At 35.5% G+C, this 15405-nt stretch overlaps 2 protein-coding genes across 9 annotated transcripts; both read left to right on the forward strand.

The window, feature by feature from the left end:
- Positions 1-2627: 2627 nt before the first annotated feature.
- On the forward strand, positions 2628-8819 carry LOC147551947 (cyclin-dependent kinase C-2-like). The gene is made up of 14 exons (XM_086669465.1): positions 2628-2769; positions 2859-3008; positions 3198-3311; positions 4147-4228; positions 4422-4512; positions 4616-4645; positions 4728-4837; positions 4933-5005; positions 5095-5215; positions 5336-5453; positions 6883-7022; positions 7147-7204; positions 7732-7802; positions 7895-8819. Exons 3-14 carry the CDS (start codon positions 3202-3204, stop codon positions 8424-8426), a joined length of 1536 nt encoding a protein of 511 aa, XP_086525591.1. The 5' UTR covers positions 2628-2769; positions 2859-3008; positions 3198-3201; the 3' UTR covers positions 8427-8819.
- Positions 8820-10292: 1473 nt separating this feature from the next.
- On the forward strand, positions 10293-15314 carry LOC147551948 (carbon catabolite repressor protein 4 homolog 2-like). Of its 8 annotated transcripts, none has more exons than XM_086669472.1 (12): positions 10293-10521; positions 10660-10723; positions 11002-11692; positions 11788-11874; positions 12486-12566; positions 12646-12726; positions 13213-13293; positions 13383-13436; positions 13537-13625; positions 13837-13948; positions 14559-14709; positions 14929-15314. In XM_086669472.1, the coding sequence occupies exons 3-12, from the start codon at positions 11336-11338 to the stop codon at positions 15105-15107; spliced, it is 1272 nt and encodes a 423-aa protein (XP_086525598.1). In that variant the 5' UTR covers positions 10293-10521; positions 10660-10723; positions 11002-11335; the 3' UTR covers positions 15108-15314. The 8 variants fall into 8 exon arrangements, 6 of the variants coding, with proteins under 6 accessions (XP_086525598.1, XP_086525599.1, XP_086525594.1 ...); XM_086669473.1 differs by having other exon boundaries at positions 14936-15314; XM_086669468.1 differs by having other exon boundaries at positions 10397-10521; positions 10597-10723.
- Positions 15315-15405: the final 91 nt, after the last annotated feature.

The raw sequence follows: 15405 nt of genomic DNA on the forward strand, positions 1-15405 counted from the left end.
TTTCACTTGATACTTTGTTATATACGGTAATTTTTTAATCAAAATGTAATTTTCTTTTATTATTATAAATAAAAAAGTTAAATGTATTTAAATTGAGAAATATTATATATTTAAAATAATAAATAATGTTCTTAATAACTTTTATTATGGTAGAAAGTTATTGATTAGATTTTATTATTAATTTTTATATACATTAAGGTAGTAAGGTAAATAGTTAAGATTTAAGTTTTTTATGCATGTACTTCTATATATATATATATATATGTGTGTGTGTGTATAAGTTTTAAATTAGTAAGTTAAATCTTAACTATATATGTTTGTACTTCAAATTATAAGTTTTAAACATATAATTTAAGTAAATCTAATTAATTAAAATGAACAGTTACAACGCTCATCGCACATTTCGCATCTTGTTTGCAAGCACTAGAAGCCCCAAACATCATACAAGATAAATAGGATATCTAGACTTTAAATAGAGGATAATTATCTTGTTTACTAGTATCTGTCCACACTTATCATCAGCCAATCAATCAAAAACAAAATAAATCCCTTACATATTTTCCAATAAAATTAAAGTAGTGTCACACGTATCAAGAGTAATGTTTCTTAAAGTTTAAGTAGTTTGAAAAACAAATAACTTGAAGATGGGTTGGGAATTAGAAAGAGTTATTAGCTAAAAGAAAACCATTATTTCGTTGGAAGGTAGGTAAACTTGAAGATGGAGTGATCTGGTAATTACAATGTGTGTATATAGCATTTAAAAAATTTACAACAATCAAATTTTTAAACGTTTAAATCTGAAACAGACATAATTTTTTTAAATATAAGTCAATTCTCCAACAACTAGGATTCAAATACAAATCAGATTCCCCGACGGTCAGAACGAAAGAACCTGAATTCGAGTCAGACCAACAGTGTACACAAGTAACAAAATAATATTGAGCCTACATTGTACTAGCCCACATGCCGCAATGTAGTAATCGTTACGGGCTTCACCGGCCTTAGACAGGCATATTCTGCTGGGCTTGAAAAATAAACATGGTTAAACCAACTACAAGAAAGTAAGAGATTTTTAGAGTACTTAGCTTCAAAAATCAGACGCTGAAAAGAAGCAATGTTATAAAATAAAATAAAAATAAAAAGAGAGACATAGATGTTAATCCTTACTAACTAACTTTGGCCCCCTAAAGATGACCAACTCACCTAAATGCCTCCTCAAAATGACTAGCTTCTAATTTAGACTCCTTTTACATTTTCATGTTTTTTTGTTAGACGTTAGACAATTAAAATTTTTTACCGAAATGCCCCTGCACATATCTTCCATGTCAGTCACAATATTCTGAGTCCCAAGATTCATTATAACTTCAGATGAATTAATTGTTTTCAATTTTTAAGATTTACTTGGTACCGCTAATTTAAACAATGGACCCACCTCAAATATCAATGTTGCAAACTTGACCGCCCATTTCAATTCACATCTCCTGAACAATTAACATGCCCTTAACTTTTGGTAAAATGAAAAATATGGGCAGAGACAATTTTGGTAAAAAAAAAAAACACATCACTAACGTTTTGACGGAAAAAAAAAAGATGGAAAAATGAAAAGAAGACCAAATTAGAAGTTGGTCATATTTAAGAGATCATTTTGATGAGTTGGTCATCTTTAGGAGGCCAAAATGGAATTAACCTAAAAAAAGTCCTTTCCAGTTTAATCAATTAATTAGGGATTCACAATTCGTGCACCATAAAAGTCACTCTCTCCCATTTCAAAACCGCTCTGCATAACCGACTCCACAATTCAATGTTTCTCCGGTGAAAGGAGATCCCTTCACCGGATCTTCATTTTGCTTTCTTTGTTTTAAGTTTTTTGTCTATTTCTTTTAGATATAACCTAAGATTTTATGGAGTAACAAAGAGTTGAAGAAAATATTAAGAAAATATGTTGCCATGGATACAAGCTTTTCTCTCATGAAAGTCATCTCTGGTGTTGGTTTTTCCATATCTAGGGTTACTAAGTCAGACATGAAGAAGAAAATCGACATCGAGCAGAGATGAACAAATGAATCGGTAACTAACTATGAAGAGAAGACACCATGAAGAAAAATTGCTTCCCATCAACAACCTTATTCCACATATTCATCAATTCTCAAAATTCTCCACAATTTTTGTGTTAGATGTACTACACTCTAAAATCTGAGAGGTCACTGGGTTCGATTCATAAGGGTGATCTTCATCATTCACATGTAAAAAAATATGTGATTTTATGGTATAGATAAAGCATAGATCTTCGCTATGTCTTGTAATGGCCTTTAAGGGTCTCATATAGCTTTCTAGGGTTTTGTTATAGCCTTTAAAGGTCCAAGTGTCTGTATTTATGGCAGTATAGTGCTCAATCAATCGTCATGTTGTAATTTGATTTTGTATTCACATGATGTATCAAAGCCATGTAAGATGTTTGGATTCTTATCCTCCATTAATGAAATGAAAGTTTCTTTCTCAAAAAAAAAAAAATTCGTGCACCATAAGGTTAGTTATGAAATTTAGTTACAGTCAACCGACGAGCCGTTAGAAAAGGTGCCAAACTTAAATGTGCCCAAAAGAGAGGGTTACAAGTTAAGTTGGTCATTAAGTTGGGTCAGAAATGAGTCAGCCCAAAAAAGATCCTTATATTTTCTCAAGGGTGTTTGATCAAATTGATCGCCAGGGTCAGGGAAGACGATATTTGCTTCTATTTTTATCGAGGGCAGTTTAGTTCCTCAGAGAATTAGGGTTTGTATTGATCCATCGTTTAACATAAATTAGGGTTTCGCCAATAAGCTCTCTGAGGAGACATTAATTGTTCCTTGCTCTTGCTAAAGGCGTTGTCTTGGAAGCGAAATCTTGTGCTTGTCTCTTCGAAAAAGGTTCGACCTGCCAATTTTGATCGACTGAGTAGCCAAAAGCCCAAAAACCACCAAAATTCTCTCTCTCTCTCTCTCTCTCTCTCTCTCTCTCTCTAAAGCTTAAAGGTACGTTGTATCTCATATTTATTTCTCTACTCTCTAAACAATTTTTTGTTTTCCCTTCAAGTCGATCAGTTTTCCCTTTTATTGACAAAGGTATAAGGGTTTAGGGTTCATCTTTCTTGTAGTATAAAATATGAATTAGGGTTTCGAGTAAAAAAGACTTTTACTTGATATATTGGTTATTTGTGATAGGGTTATGGCTTTAGCGGGTCCTGGTCAGCTCAATGTTGATGAGTCGCCTGCATGGGGATCTCGAAGTATTGACAATTTCGAGAAATTGGAACAGATTGGTGAAGGGACATATGGGTTAGAAAAATATTTTTATTTTGTAACATTATTGCCCTGTAGACATGTTTGTTGATTGTAACTTCTTTGATGTTTTCTTAAGATACTGTCAAAAAATAAATTTTATTTGGACATATGGGTTTCTCTTGATCGTCCTCAGAATCGTGTCGTTTTAATTTAGAAAAATGTGTATAGTAAATCAATAGGTAAACCATAATAACATTGTTTTATCGGTTAAAACCACAGTTGATGTTTGTTGAGATTGTCCTATATTTACTATCTGATACCGTCTTGCAATTTAGTGGTCTATATACGGGCAAGCAGATTTGTCGTCGCTGACAGAAAAAAAGCTTCAGTGAGAGATAAGGTGTAGCAATTTTTATTTAAATGCCCGAAGGTTGAGCATCATAAGCATTGTATGGTGACTGACATGGGTGCCATAAATAGAAAGCAAAGAGGATAATTGCTTAAGTAGTTGCTCTCTATTTCTAACAATAACAGTCATAGAGTTGTAGGGTAAATACCATAGGCATAGTGGATAGAGTGTCAATCTGGAACTTAAAAGAAATGGTTAAGGGATAGGGCACAGCATTGTATTATTTCTCGGCTCAGTCGGTTGGAACTTGTAGACACTGGAACCTAAAGCAATTCCATTCAAAATTTGTTTACTAGTCCTTTTGTTTTCGAAGCAAAATTGGTTAATTATGTGTTTATTTTATCGATTTACTCTGATGTTGTACATTCCAAGAATTCTTAAATGGAGGTTAGTAGTGATTGTTCCATCACTCTTCTTTCTATGTTATCTTATATGCAAAAGTTCATTTTTTTTTTCTGATTAATTTTTATGTTCTTGCAGTCAAGTGTTTATGGCTAAAGAAATCCCAACTGGGGAAATTGTTGCACTGAAAAAGATAAGAATGGACAATGAAAGAGAAGGGGTATACTTTATTATTATTTTTTTCTTTCTGTTCACATATATATATATATATATATATATATATATATATATATATATATATATCTTCAGTTTTTAATTGAGATTTTGGTGTACAAACATTAAAGTAGAAATGGTAGCTACACATCTTATTGTTTGTGTATAATATGTTTGATACATTGACTTCGATTTTGCAGTTTCCTATTACGGCTATACGCGAGATTAAAATTTTGAAGAAGCTGCATCATGAAAACGTAATTAATTTGAAGGAGATTGTTACTTCCCCAGGTTTTTCTTTTCAAAATTGATTTGTTTTCCTTCTTCTGTAACAAATATATCTGTCTTTGTGGTACTAAATTCAAAGTTCTGATCTTCTGTTGTGGCTTTTCAGGTCGTGAGAGGGACGAGCAGGGGAGGCCTGGTGAGTAGTTCGAAAATTGCATGCTTGCATCTTTATTGTCTTGGACAATCTGGCATATCGTTTATGCAATTATGCATTTCAGATGGGAATAAGCACAATGGTGGTATCTACATGGTTTTTGAGTACATGGACCACGATTTGACGGGTCTTGCTGATCGTCCTGGTATGCGATTCACAATTCCCCAGATAAAGGTATTATAGGTCCACATAGCTTACTAAAATACTCGAATTCTTAATTTGTAAAATTGGTGAACAATCATGTTGAAAGCATGTCTTGTCACTACCAGTGCTATATGAGGCAACTATTGATAGGACTTCATTACTGTCATGTCAACCAAGTTCTGCACCGTGACATTAAAGGTAATGATCAAGTTAAGATGCAATTTTTAATGTCTTGTGGTTTTCAATTGCAGGTTCGATGACAATTGTGTTACAATGTGCCTTTGCAGGTTCTAATCTTTTAATAGATAATGAAGGAAATCTGAAGCTTGCTGATTTTGGTCTTGCACGGTCTTTCTCTAATGATCACAATGCCAATCTAACAAATCGAGTTATTACTTTGTGGTATAGGTAAATATTACAAGGTTATTAGCATAATATCTAGATAATAAATTGTGAAGTAGGTTCGTATATATCTATTTCCCGAACACATCTCATTATGTTACTTAAATTTCATAATGATTTGGACAGACCTCCAGAATTGCTTCTTGGAACCACAAAATATGGTCCTGCTGTTGATATGTGGTCTGTTGGATGCATCTTTGCTGAGCTTCTTCATGGAAAGCCTATCTTACCTGGAAAGAATGAGGTCAGTAATTTAGTATGAACTTTTCCTGTATTAATTATTAAGCCATGCACATAAGATGAGCTTTCAGAAACTTGGCGTTTGCACTGATCTTGCAGCATTGTTCCCTTAATATTAATGTGGAACCTTTGGAAATAAGATCAGAACAAGTTTAGAAAGTCTATTCAAAGCAAAAGGACTGACTATAGAGTCCTAAATCCTACATCAATTTAGCAACTGTTGTAGCTTGATTGAAATTACAATTTTGGGGGGAAGAAAATGATATTGGAGAACTTTTCTTGGCCTTTGTTTCATTTCCTTTTTTAGGTTTATTAAGTTGAGTATCTGTCAACTTCTACCTCTTTTTTACTTGTATTTGTGGTTCTGCATTTTTTTTGCCATTGTTATTGTTTTCTAAGCTCTCCAGTATTCACGTGGACCAAGTGATGGCTTCAAGATTCCCGTGCTAGTGCTTAAGAATAAGATGTCTTCAGAATTCAGATCTTGAGCAGAGTTGAATTTTGAACCTCACTTTAATGAAAAACAATAAATATATTATTTTGTATGTGTAGTAAAAAGATATATACTAAATGAAAATACTTGAAAATTCCATTTCTGTACACGTCAAAATGAGCATTATGTACACATTACATTTGAAAGAAGGATGTTGTTGTTTCTGCTCTGGAACATCAAGTTTATAAGGATGCACTCCGAGCATCATTTAAGTATTTGACGCATTCCTTTTGGGGTATGTTCAGTGACATGTTTTATACTTGGTGAATCTATTATCAATATACCAACAGAGTCATTCAAAGTTTCAAAAAGATATACAAATAGAGTGACTCTGCAAACGGGAAAACATGTCAGGATTTAAGAAACATATATGAAGAATTATATTTTCTTAGGAGAGAACTTATATTTGCTCTTGAAATATAAAATTTCAAAAATTTGAAAAACATGTACAATATGGATATTGATGCGGATTTCGACGTTTCGTTACCTACAATTGTACATAGTTTCAGATACTTTGAAAAGAAACGGGCCAAAATGTCGACACTACCATATGTATATATAACTGTCGTTGTTACGAGGTCCAAACTGTATTTTCTATGATCTTTATGTAGGAAAGGGAAATTGAGAATCATGGGAGGTTAGATAAGTATGGAGTAAGATTAAATGATACATTGTATTGGTTTAAGTATGTTTCTTTTTGGGATGTAGTTTTACATTGGGAGGCTTGGGTATCGTGAGAGATCCCAAGACCTTCTCAATCTCTTTTGTACATATATAGTTTTTCTCTTATATAATTCATTCAAAGTTTCAAAAGAAAGACTGAAGATGACTCTCAAAATGTCATTTATTCTGTGGTACTTTTAGATATATGCTCATAAAACCTGTTACAACTTTCCTGGGAGCATAAGTTTAATACAGGTTCTTTTTGTACCTACTGTAGCCAGAGCAACTTAACAAGATTTTTGAGCTGTGTGGAGATCCTGATGAGGCCAACTGGCCTGGGGTGTCCAAAATTCCTTGGTATAACAATTTCAAACCGTCAAGGCCAATGAAGAGACGTGTGAGGGAGGTTTTCAAGCAGTAAGTATATGCTTATATTTGTGCATTGTTCTGGATTAAAATCAAAATTATACGAACTTGTTCTTCTCTAGTTTGCTCGGGTATCTATAAAATAATTCTGTTCATAACTTATTGCGGATAATAGTTTTGATAGACATGCTTTGGAGTTGCTGGAGAGAATGCTAACTCTCGATCCGTCTCAGGTATGCTTGCATAAATTTATATTAGAAAATTTGTTCCGAGAAGAAAACGCAATAGTGTTGCCCTTAGTAAAGCTGTAAAGATTTGTTTCTATTATGTTATTTCTTTTATTTATTTACTTATCATTGATCATCTGCTTAGGATCTGATATAGCTACTTCAGAGATACTTTTGTCTGAGTATCTCTTTTTTATTTTTCGTTGAGTGGACACCTGTTGATATAAAAAGGGTACTTTGACCACCTTTAGATGGCCCAGGATCCACCGTTACTGAGTAGCATCAAAGTTCGCGTATATTTAGTTGCTTTTGTATTTGAAAAGTTGAATAGGGAAGTTTGACTATTGCGTACCTTCTTCGTCGTGGGTCATGATGCTTCCCTCCTTTTCTGGGTGATGACGTTGTCAGCACAATCTACAATCTGCTCACTCCATCTAAGTATCATCAGTGATGCTGCGCAGATATTTTATAAAATTGGAGAAAATGTCCTAACCGTTCTTTGTTCTTTCCCTTTTTTCTTAATCTGTCTAAAGAGAATATCGGCTAAGGATGCCCTTGATGCTGAGTACTTCTGGACGGATCCCTTGCCTTGTGATCCTAAGAGGTATGTATGGCTTTTGTCATCTATTCATCTACATAAATAGTTGTTTCTTGGTCTTTATATATGTTTCTTACGGGTCCATCTTATATGGACAGCTTGCCTAAATTTGAATCATCTCACGAGTTCCAGACAAAGAAAAAACGACAGCAGCAAAGGCAACAGGAAGAAGCAGCAAAGAGGCAAAAATTGCAACATCCACAACACCATGGGCGTCTACCTCCAATCCAACAATCTGGACAACCACATCCTAATCTAAGACCAGGTCATAATCAGCCTATGCATAACTCACAGCCACCTGCGGTCGGTGGACCTAGTCACCACTATGGAAAGCCTCGTGGACCCTCTGGAGGGCCCAATAGATACCCACAGAGTGGAAACCCTGGTGGCTCTTATCCAAATCGTGGAGGTCAAGGTGGAGGCTATAGCAGCGGCCCATACCCCCCACAAGGAAGAGCTCCGCAATATTCTGCAAGTGGTATGCCTGGTCCAGGACCACGAGGAGCTCCATATGGAAATTCAGGTCCCCCAAATTATTCGCAAGGAGGAGCATATGGAAATTCAGGTGGTGGTGGACCGAATAGGACGGGTGGTAATAGAAATCAACCATATGGCGGGTGGCAGCAGTAACACATCTAATGAAGTAGACACTTCCCAGAAAATTGGGTTGTGGTTTTGGTCAGGAGCATGAATTGGAACTGAAGTCAGAACCTAGTCTTTGAGTAGACTTGATTGACTTTCATAGGTAGGAGCTCAACTGCAAGGCCTAATTGTTGTATAATACCCTAATTATGCAGCTGCCGTTAAGGATTTCATTTTGTTTCCGTGACATACAAACATGTGAGATTCGAAAAACCCAGGAACTGTGTTTTTATGCTGCTTTTCTTACATTTTCATTTTTTTCAGTAAGTAGTACGCTGAGACAGCCTGCCATTCATTTATTGTTGCACCCACATCAGGATATTGGATATATATTGGATAAACATAAACAGAAGTGGAACCAAAAGGGCTAATTACTTCTTAGATGTTGCTTCTGTAGGTTTGTACATGTAACTTTATTTGTATTACATGCTTTTATCGTAAGATCTTGAAACAAGTCTATATACCAATACATATGTTTTCAGCTTTTGATGGAGTAGGAAAACTTTTGGTGAAATTTTCGAGAATTTTCAGTGAAATTTTCGAAAATTTTCATGGGCGATTTCGTCTAACCTTTTGGGCCGAGACAAAGGGAGTTTTGGTGGAGGAAATCCTTTCTTTAGTAGGAACAACGAAAATAGAGCGAGAAGAGAGAGATTCAGCAGAATGGGGGAGGAAGAAAGATATCCAAATTTTTTTCGATGAAATTTCCAGATTTATTTAAGAGGCTGTTGTCGGTGTCTGCCGACGTGATAAGCACGATAACCATATAAGATAAACTAATATATTACTATTTATACTTTAATGACCTAAATTCAATAACTATGGATTCCACTTCTTCTGAGAATCGAGACTAGGACCTCCGGAGTTTTGGATATGTCAACACTATCATCTACTTGGGCAACTGAAAATAATATAAGTAAGACTCTTTTTGCAAACTAGACCAATTTTATATTAGCTAATCACTTGATAACAGGAAAATCGTGGGTAAGTTAGATTTGCGATCGTCTCCAAGTTATCTCCATCACACCTATCTTCTCCAAATGTTTCCTAGTAGGTTACAACAAGTTATCTCCATCACACCTATCTTCTCCAAATGTTTCCTAGTAGGTTACAACCTTCTTTCGGGTTATAAATTCAAGTATAATAATAGAGATAACGCATTGAAAATGAGAGGCAATCCTAGTTTTCTGAGCATTTTCAAATTTCATTATCGTTCTCTACGAATGCAACCAGAGACCCGTTAGCTGTGTTAAATCCGGTGAAGCGAGGTTGTGCCGAAATCGCTTTCACGTCAGTGAAGTTCATCACATCCGCCGCTGGTAACGGCAGTTTGTCGACGACCCTTATTGGTGTAGAAGATAAGAAATCGTGGCTAAGGACTTTGGAAACTTTAGAGCATCTCCAATGGGACACTCAATCTTTAACACTTAGAGTGCCACATATGACTTTTTGGAGTTTTTGTTAAAAAATCATCTCCAATGGAACACTTTGTTACACACTCTATTATGAGTTGGACACATTTATTATAGAGTGTCTAGAGAGAGAATCTCTAAAATGAGAGTGTCTACTTGAGACTCTCTAAGTGTTACTTTATTATTTCAACCAATAAAAAACTTTGCTTTTCAACTACTTTTTATCTATTGAATTGAAGAGGGACATGTGTATTAAGTAAGAGATTTTAGAGATCTCCATTGGAGACCAAACAAATGTAGAGTGTCTCTATGTTGACACTAGGAAAGAGAATCTTTATTTGACACTTGACAACTAGATTTTTAGAGTGTTTATTAGAGTGTCCCATTGGAGATGCTCTTAAAAAGATGAAACTTTTTAATCTCTTTTTTCTTCCCAAAGGGGTGGGTGGCTACCTAGAAATTGTATTGTTTAGGTTTAAAAACTTTAAAAAAGATGAAAACCATCTCCCACTACAAAAAGGGCGGGCGGGCGGTAAACTTTCAACTACAAAAACAGGGAATTGAATTAAGTAATCTATATTCATGTTGACAATTAGCCCTAGGTCATTTGACCTAGTACTCTCACCTTCTTAGATTTAGTAGTAATGGGATTGACATCTTCTTGATCAAGGGTAAATCTTCATCTTCTTAGATTGTTCTTTCAATACCTCAATTTCGTATTCTTAGCTGACTGATCATCTATTCAGTTTTTGAAATAGAGAAAAAAATGTCATCTCAACTTATGGTTTCTCTATATTCTGAGACCCCAGTTGTCGGCTGTGAAATCAACCCTAGAACTTCTAAACTACCCGGCTGCTCCTTGGAGTTCAACTGGTTAGTTACTCTTTCCCCTTTTTTTGTATCATCTCTTCTTCTTGTGGGACTTCTAATTCATGCATATATATAACTCTCTCTCTCTCCATATATAAACGAAATTTGGTCAAAACTCCCTATAAATATTTTGATTTGATGAAAAATGATAGGCTCAATCTTTTTTTGTCTTCAGCTCCCTAGATATTTTCGTGTTTTTTTAACTTAAAAAGTTTAAAATTGGGTATTCGGTCCAGTTTCCTGTATATATATAGCTTCCCTGAATATGCTAATTTAAGCAGGTTTAGACTACAAAGCGAGGCGAGGACCATTTGTAATGTGCACAAATATGAGATAGCTACTTTTCAGTGTATAGGTTGTGTAGCATTAAATATACCCACTAAAGAAAGCTATTTTTGCTCTCCAAAATGTTATCTTGATTCATGGCGTGACCACCGTAATCTTCATTATGAAGCTGCATTTGTTAAGACAGAAGTTGTTGATAATGAGGTCCTTAGGAGTTGTGGGTCTTGGTCATCTTTTGATTTGGATATAGATGATAGAAGTTCAGTATCATTGGGAAGAGTATCTGAATCATGGGTTAGAGTGGGTTCTTTGAAAAATTATGTACCTTCAATGGATGACTTTGGATGCAAACTAAAGTTGGAGTGTTTAGTAGTAGATTGTGAAGGAAACCATTTGGCTCCAATGAAAGTTATAATAACAAATCTTGTAATTATCGCGCCTGTTCCTCCTCCTCGCTGTATGATCCCAATTGCACCGATTGGTGGTTCTTGTAAATTTAGCTTGGAATCTCAGTCTTACGTTGGTGGAACATTTCGTGTTCTATCTTATAACGTCCTTGCTGATTTTTACGTTACCAAGCAAATGTATTATTATTGCCCTTCATGGGCTCTTCTGTGGGAATACCGCCGAGAGAATTTGCTACGTGAGATCAGTGGTTATGAAGCGGATATCATTTGTCTCCAGGAGGTAACTATCTTTGCTACAGTGTTACGTAATGAGGCATTCAATCTAATTAATTATTCGTTGTAGGTCTTATTAAATTATTTGTTTCTGGTGAGCAGGTACAAAGTGATCATTTTGAGGATTTCTTCAAACCCGAGCTTGTAAAACGTGGCTATTCATTCGTTTACAAGAAAAAGACTGTGGAGGTATAGTTTATTGATCTGTTTACTCGTGCAGTAGTTTATGATTTTCGCGTACCTGTCAATATCCGTTTCAAAAGTTTGTGTGTAAGTCTATCCCTTATGTGGTGTAAATCGATAGTCTAGTGGTGTTTAAAAAGAACATTTTTTTTAAATTGTTAAAGAAAAAAATTCTTTTTGGATCAGAGAAATATGAAGGATAGTTTACCAGTTAGTTGCAGTTTTTGAATGAGAATTATATTAGGTGATCTTTCCCGAGAGTTCACATTGATGGGGAAGTTTGGCACCTCGATGTTGGTTCTTTGCCATTTAGAGCTGTAGTATTTTCCGGAGAGTGGGATGCTCGCCCCACTAAAGCAGTGCTTCAACTGGGTCCAGAACGTCGTGAGACAGTTAGCTCCATATCCAGTGAGGGCGCTAGAGTGTTGAGAAGACCTTTCCGTAGTATGAGGGGGCCCGGGAAGGATACATTTCTGGCGAACAAGTTATTGCACCCACAGTAAACTCTGGTTATACACTTTAACATAGTGGTGCATAAAGCAAATATAGTTGCAAAACCTATGCTAGTCAGCAGTTCTCTACTTTTGAGTAGTCTTTATTTGTTGGGATTTCTACAGATATACACCGGTAAGTACACATCTGAAGGGTGTGCAACATTTTTCCGCAACGATAGATTTAGAGAAGTTGTAACGTACGAGGTAACTGATCTATCTTTTTGCCTGAATTATGGTTTTAGTAATGCACAAGGGTTTTACAGATTTGGTGTTATTACAATAGCTCGAGTTCAGTAAAATTGCACGCATGGTGGTTGAAACACTCGAACCGAGTCAGAGGAATTGTTGTGCTCGACTGATGAAGGTATTAGTTTTTCTATCTATTCGACATGGATACTCCGTTCTAATAGTTCGCCGTGTCGGACACCAGATGCGGTTACTTTTCGGATGGATACTCATACTCACATACACTTGATGAGTATAATGTGGGTTTTTGTATGTAAAATATTAGCTATATCTTCATAAAATCGTTCTAAGACCATGAAACACAGCTCTAGGTTAATGGTTGATATAGATTGTAAGTAAAAAGCCGAATGACCCAGTACTTCAGGTATGAATGGGGTTTCTTAGATTTTTGTATCCGATATGCTGGGCAGACTTTTGATACAATAGCGCTTTCTTCTCTATAAACAGCTCTTTATCCATGTGCGAGTTGGCTAATTTAAAGTTGAATTTCCACTTACTAAATCTGTTTCTATTCTTCAATATGGTAGGGTGGTTAATCTGTAATGCTGCCTTCAACAAATGGTTGTGTACTCGTATTTATTTCGGTCTGTATTTGACTCTGCAGGACAATGTCGCAGTTATTGTGATACTGGAAGTAATGGAAAATGGGGTAGTTTTTGACGCATCAGATGGTAGAATTTGTGTGGTAGTATTACATAAATCAACTTCTTTTCTTTGTCATTTAAGCATTCTGTTTTTAGATAGTTGAGTAGTTGACCATATTTATATTCATAGGCTAATACTCATGTGCATGCTAATCCGAATCTTACAGATGTGAAATTATGGCAGGTATGGATTGATTTCTCTGATGTATTCAATTTTCTTATCATTTGCTTATACAGAGTCTCGAATTATTTTTTCCGCAAAAATTCGTAACTTCTTACAACAGATTGCAACACTTGTCAATGTACTGGAGAATATTGCTGATTCAAATATCCCGATATTGCTATGTGGGGATCTGAATTCTCTCCCAGGAAGGTCAATCTTTTGATACCCAACTGACTCCAGCGGGTTATTTTCATTTAAATAACAAAATATTAGTTGTATATTCTAATCTTGTTATTAGATAACTCATAACATTGAAGTAAAAAACCAAGTTTTCTGAGATGATTCCACTTCGACATATAGATTTTCCTATGACTGACTATTTACAAATGTTATCTCTCTTGGTTGTGGTTGTGCACTACAGTGCTCCTCATGATCTTGTAATCACTGGCAGCGTAAACCCTAATCACGAAGAACTGGCAGAGGCGCCTGTCGCAATATTTCAGCATCTTAAGTTGTTTCATCAACTTCCTCTGGTAGGATTTCTTCACTTACCTCTTTTTCGTTCTCCGTTTTCTTCTGGTTAGATCAAGATTGGAAAACTGACTTGCAAATTCCAAGATTTAGAGTTGATGATCTTTGTATTCTATAGTTGGAAAATAAACTCACCCCTCAATCATCAATTTTATCAAGTGCTATTTTGGTTTTCTTGAGCATTCTTTCGTGTTTCAATTCTATGTTTGCATTTTTTCCTTTTTAAATGTTATTTATTATATGTAATATATAATAATGTAAGACCAAATTTCAACCAGAGCTCATGATGTTGCCACAAATCCAACTGACCAACCTATCAACAACCACCAATTCACGAGAAGGCTACGGAAGTTGAGTTTGAGCTGAAATCCTAGGATAAGCATATTACCCAGAACCGCCTCCCACGGCTAGGTAAAAGTTGCTTTTTCATAATAGATCCCAAACAGACCTTCGTGCACTAAGTTCTCATGCTCGACCTGACTTACCAAGTAACTTGAGGATCTACTCAGGCTTGGGGGCGTGTCCTTGGCTCCTTGCCAATTCCAGGAAAAACCCATGAGTCTAAAATCTGATCTTTTATTCCCCAATTATAAACTTGGATTTCTTTTTCAGGTAAGTGCATATTCATCCATATTACAGATGAATAGTGGTGATTCATCTTTTGAACGTCAACGGAATATGATGAGCCTTCAAACATATGAGCCTCGGTTCACCAACGTTACGCCACGTTTTCGTGGAACCCTAGATTATATTTTCTACACAGGTACTCTTTTCAACTTAGTCAAGTTTTCGTTCAACTTCTATGGATAATAAGATTTAAAGTTGGTGAATGAGATACCGAGTATAAATCTGATATTCCTGTGAAGCAGGTTTTGGCTTATGTTGTATCTCCCAAAATAGATCTAGGTGTTGTTCGACAGCTAATACGAAAATATCGTATTCTTTTAATTTCATGAAATGATTATTCTATGTTTTGAAATAGCGGATAGATTGAAAGTCGAAGGTGTTTTGGAGCTTCTTGACGAGCAAACTGCAACTAAGCATACGGCCCTTCCGTCACCTCTCTGGTCATCAGACCATATAGCTATCATGGCGAAATTTTCTCTGAAACCAGCACGAGAAAATCATACATCTAGAACATGGTGGCCAGTGGACCACTGAAAAAATTTGACATGTTGAAGAAGATTGTATCTTTTGTCTAAACACCATGTATCTCTTAACCTTTTGTTGAATTATGGACTAGATAATGGTTTTTCCTCTTCTCCTTTGGCAGAATACTGAACTTAGGTGATGTTTATCTTTTTAATCGTCTGAACTGGCTCGTATGAATTTGAATCATCTAAATTTGAATTGATCCGAAATCAGCCATTCAGATGAGTCAGACCTCACAAATCAGACTACAACACTAGATTATGTTCGTAATAGGAAATCCCGACAACTAAGACTAGTTGAGGGAAAT

Source organism: Eschscholzia californica, unplaced genomic scaffold, assembly GCF_041429995.1.
Source record: "Eschscholzia californica isolate CP2 unplaced genomic scaffold, dmEscCali1.0.p SCAF_3, whole genome shotgun sequence".
NCBI classification, from domain to species: domain Eukaryota; kingdom Viridiplantae; phylum Streptophyta; class Magnoliopsida; order Ranunculales; family Papaveraceae; genus Eschscholzia; species Eschscholzia californica.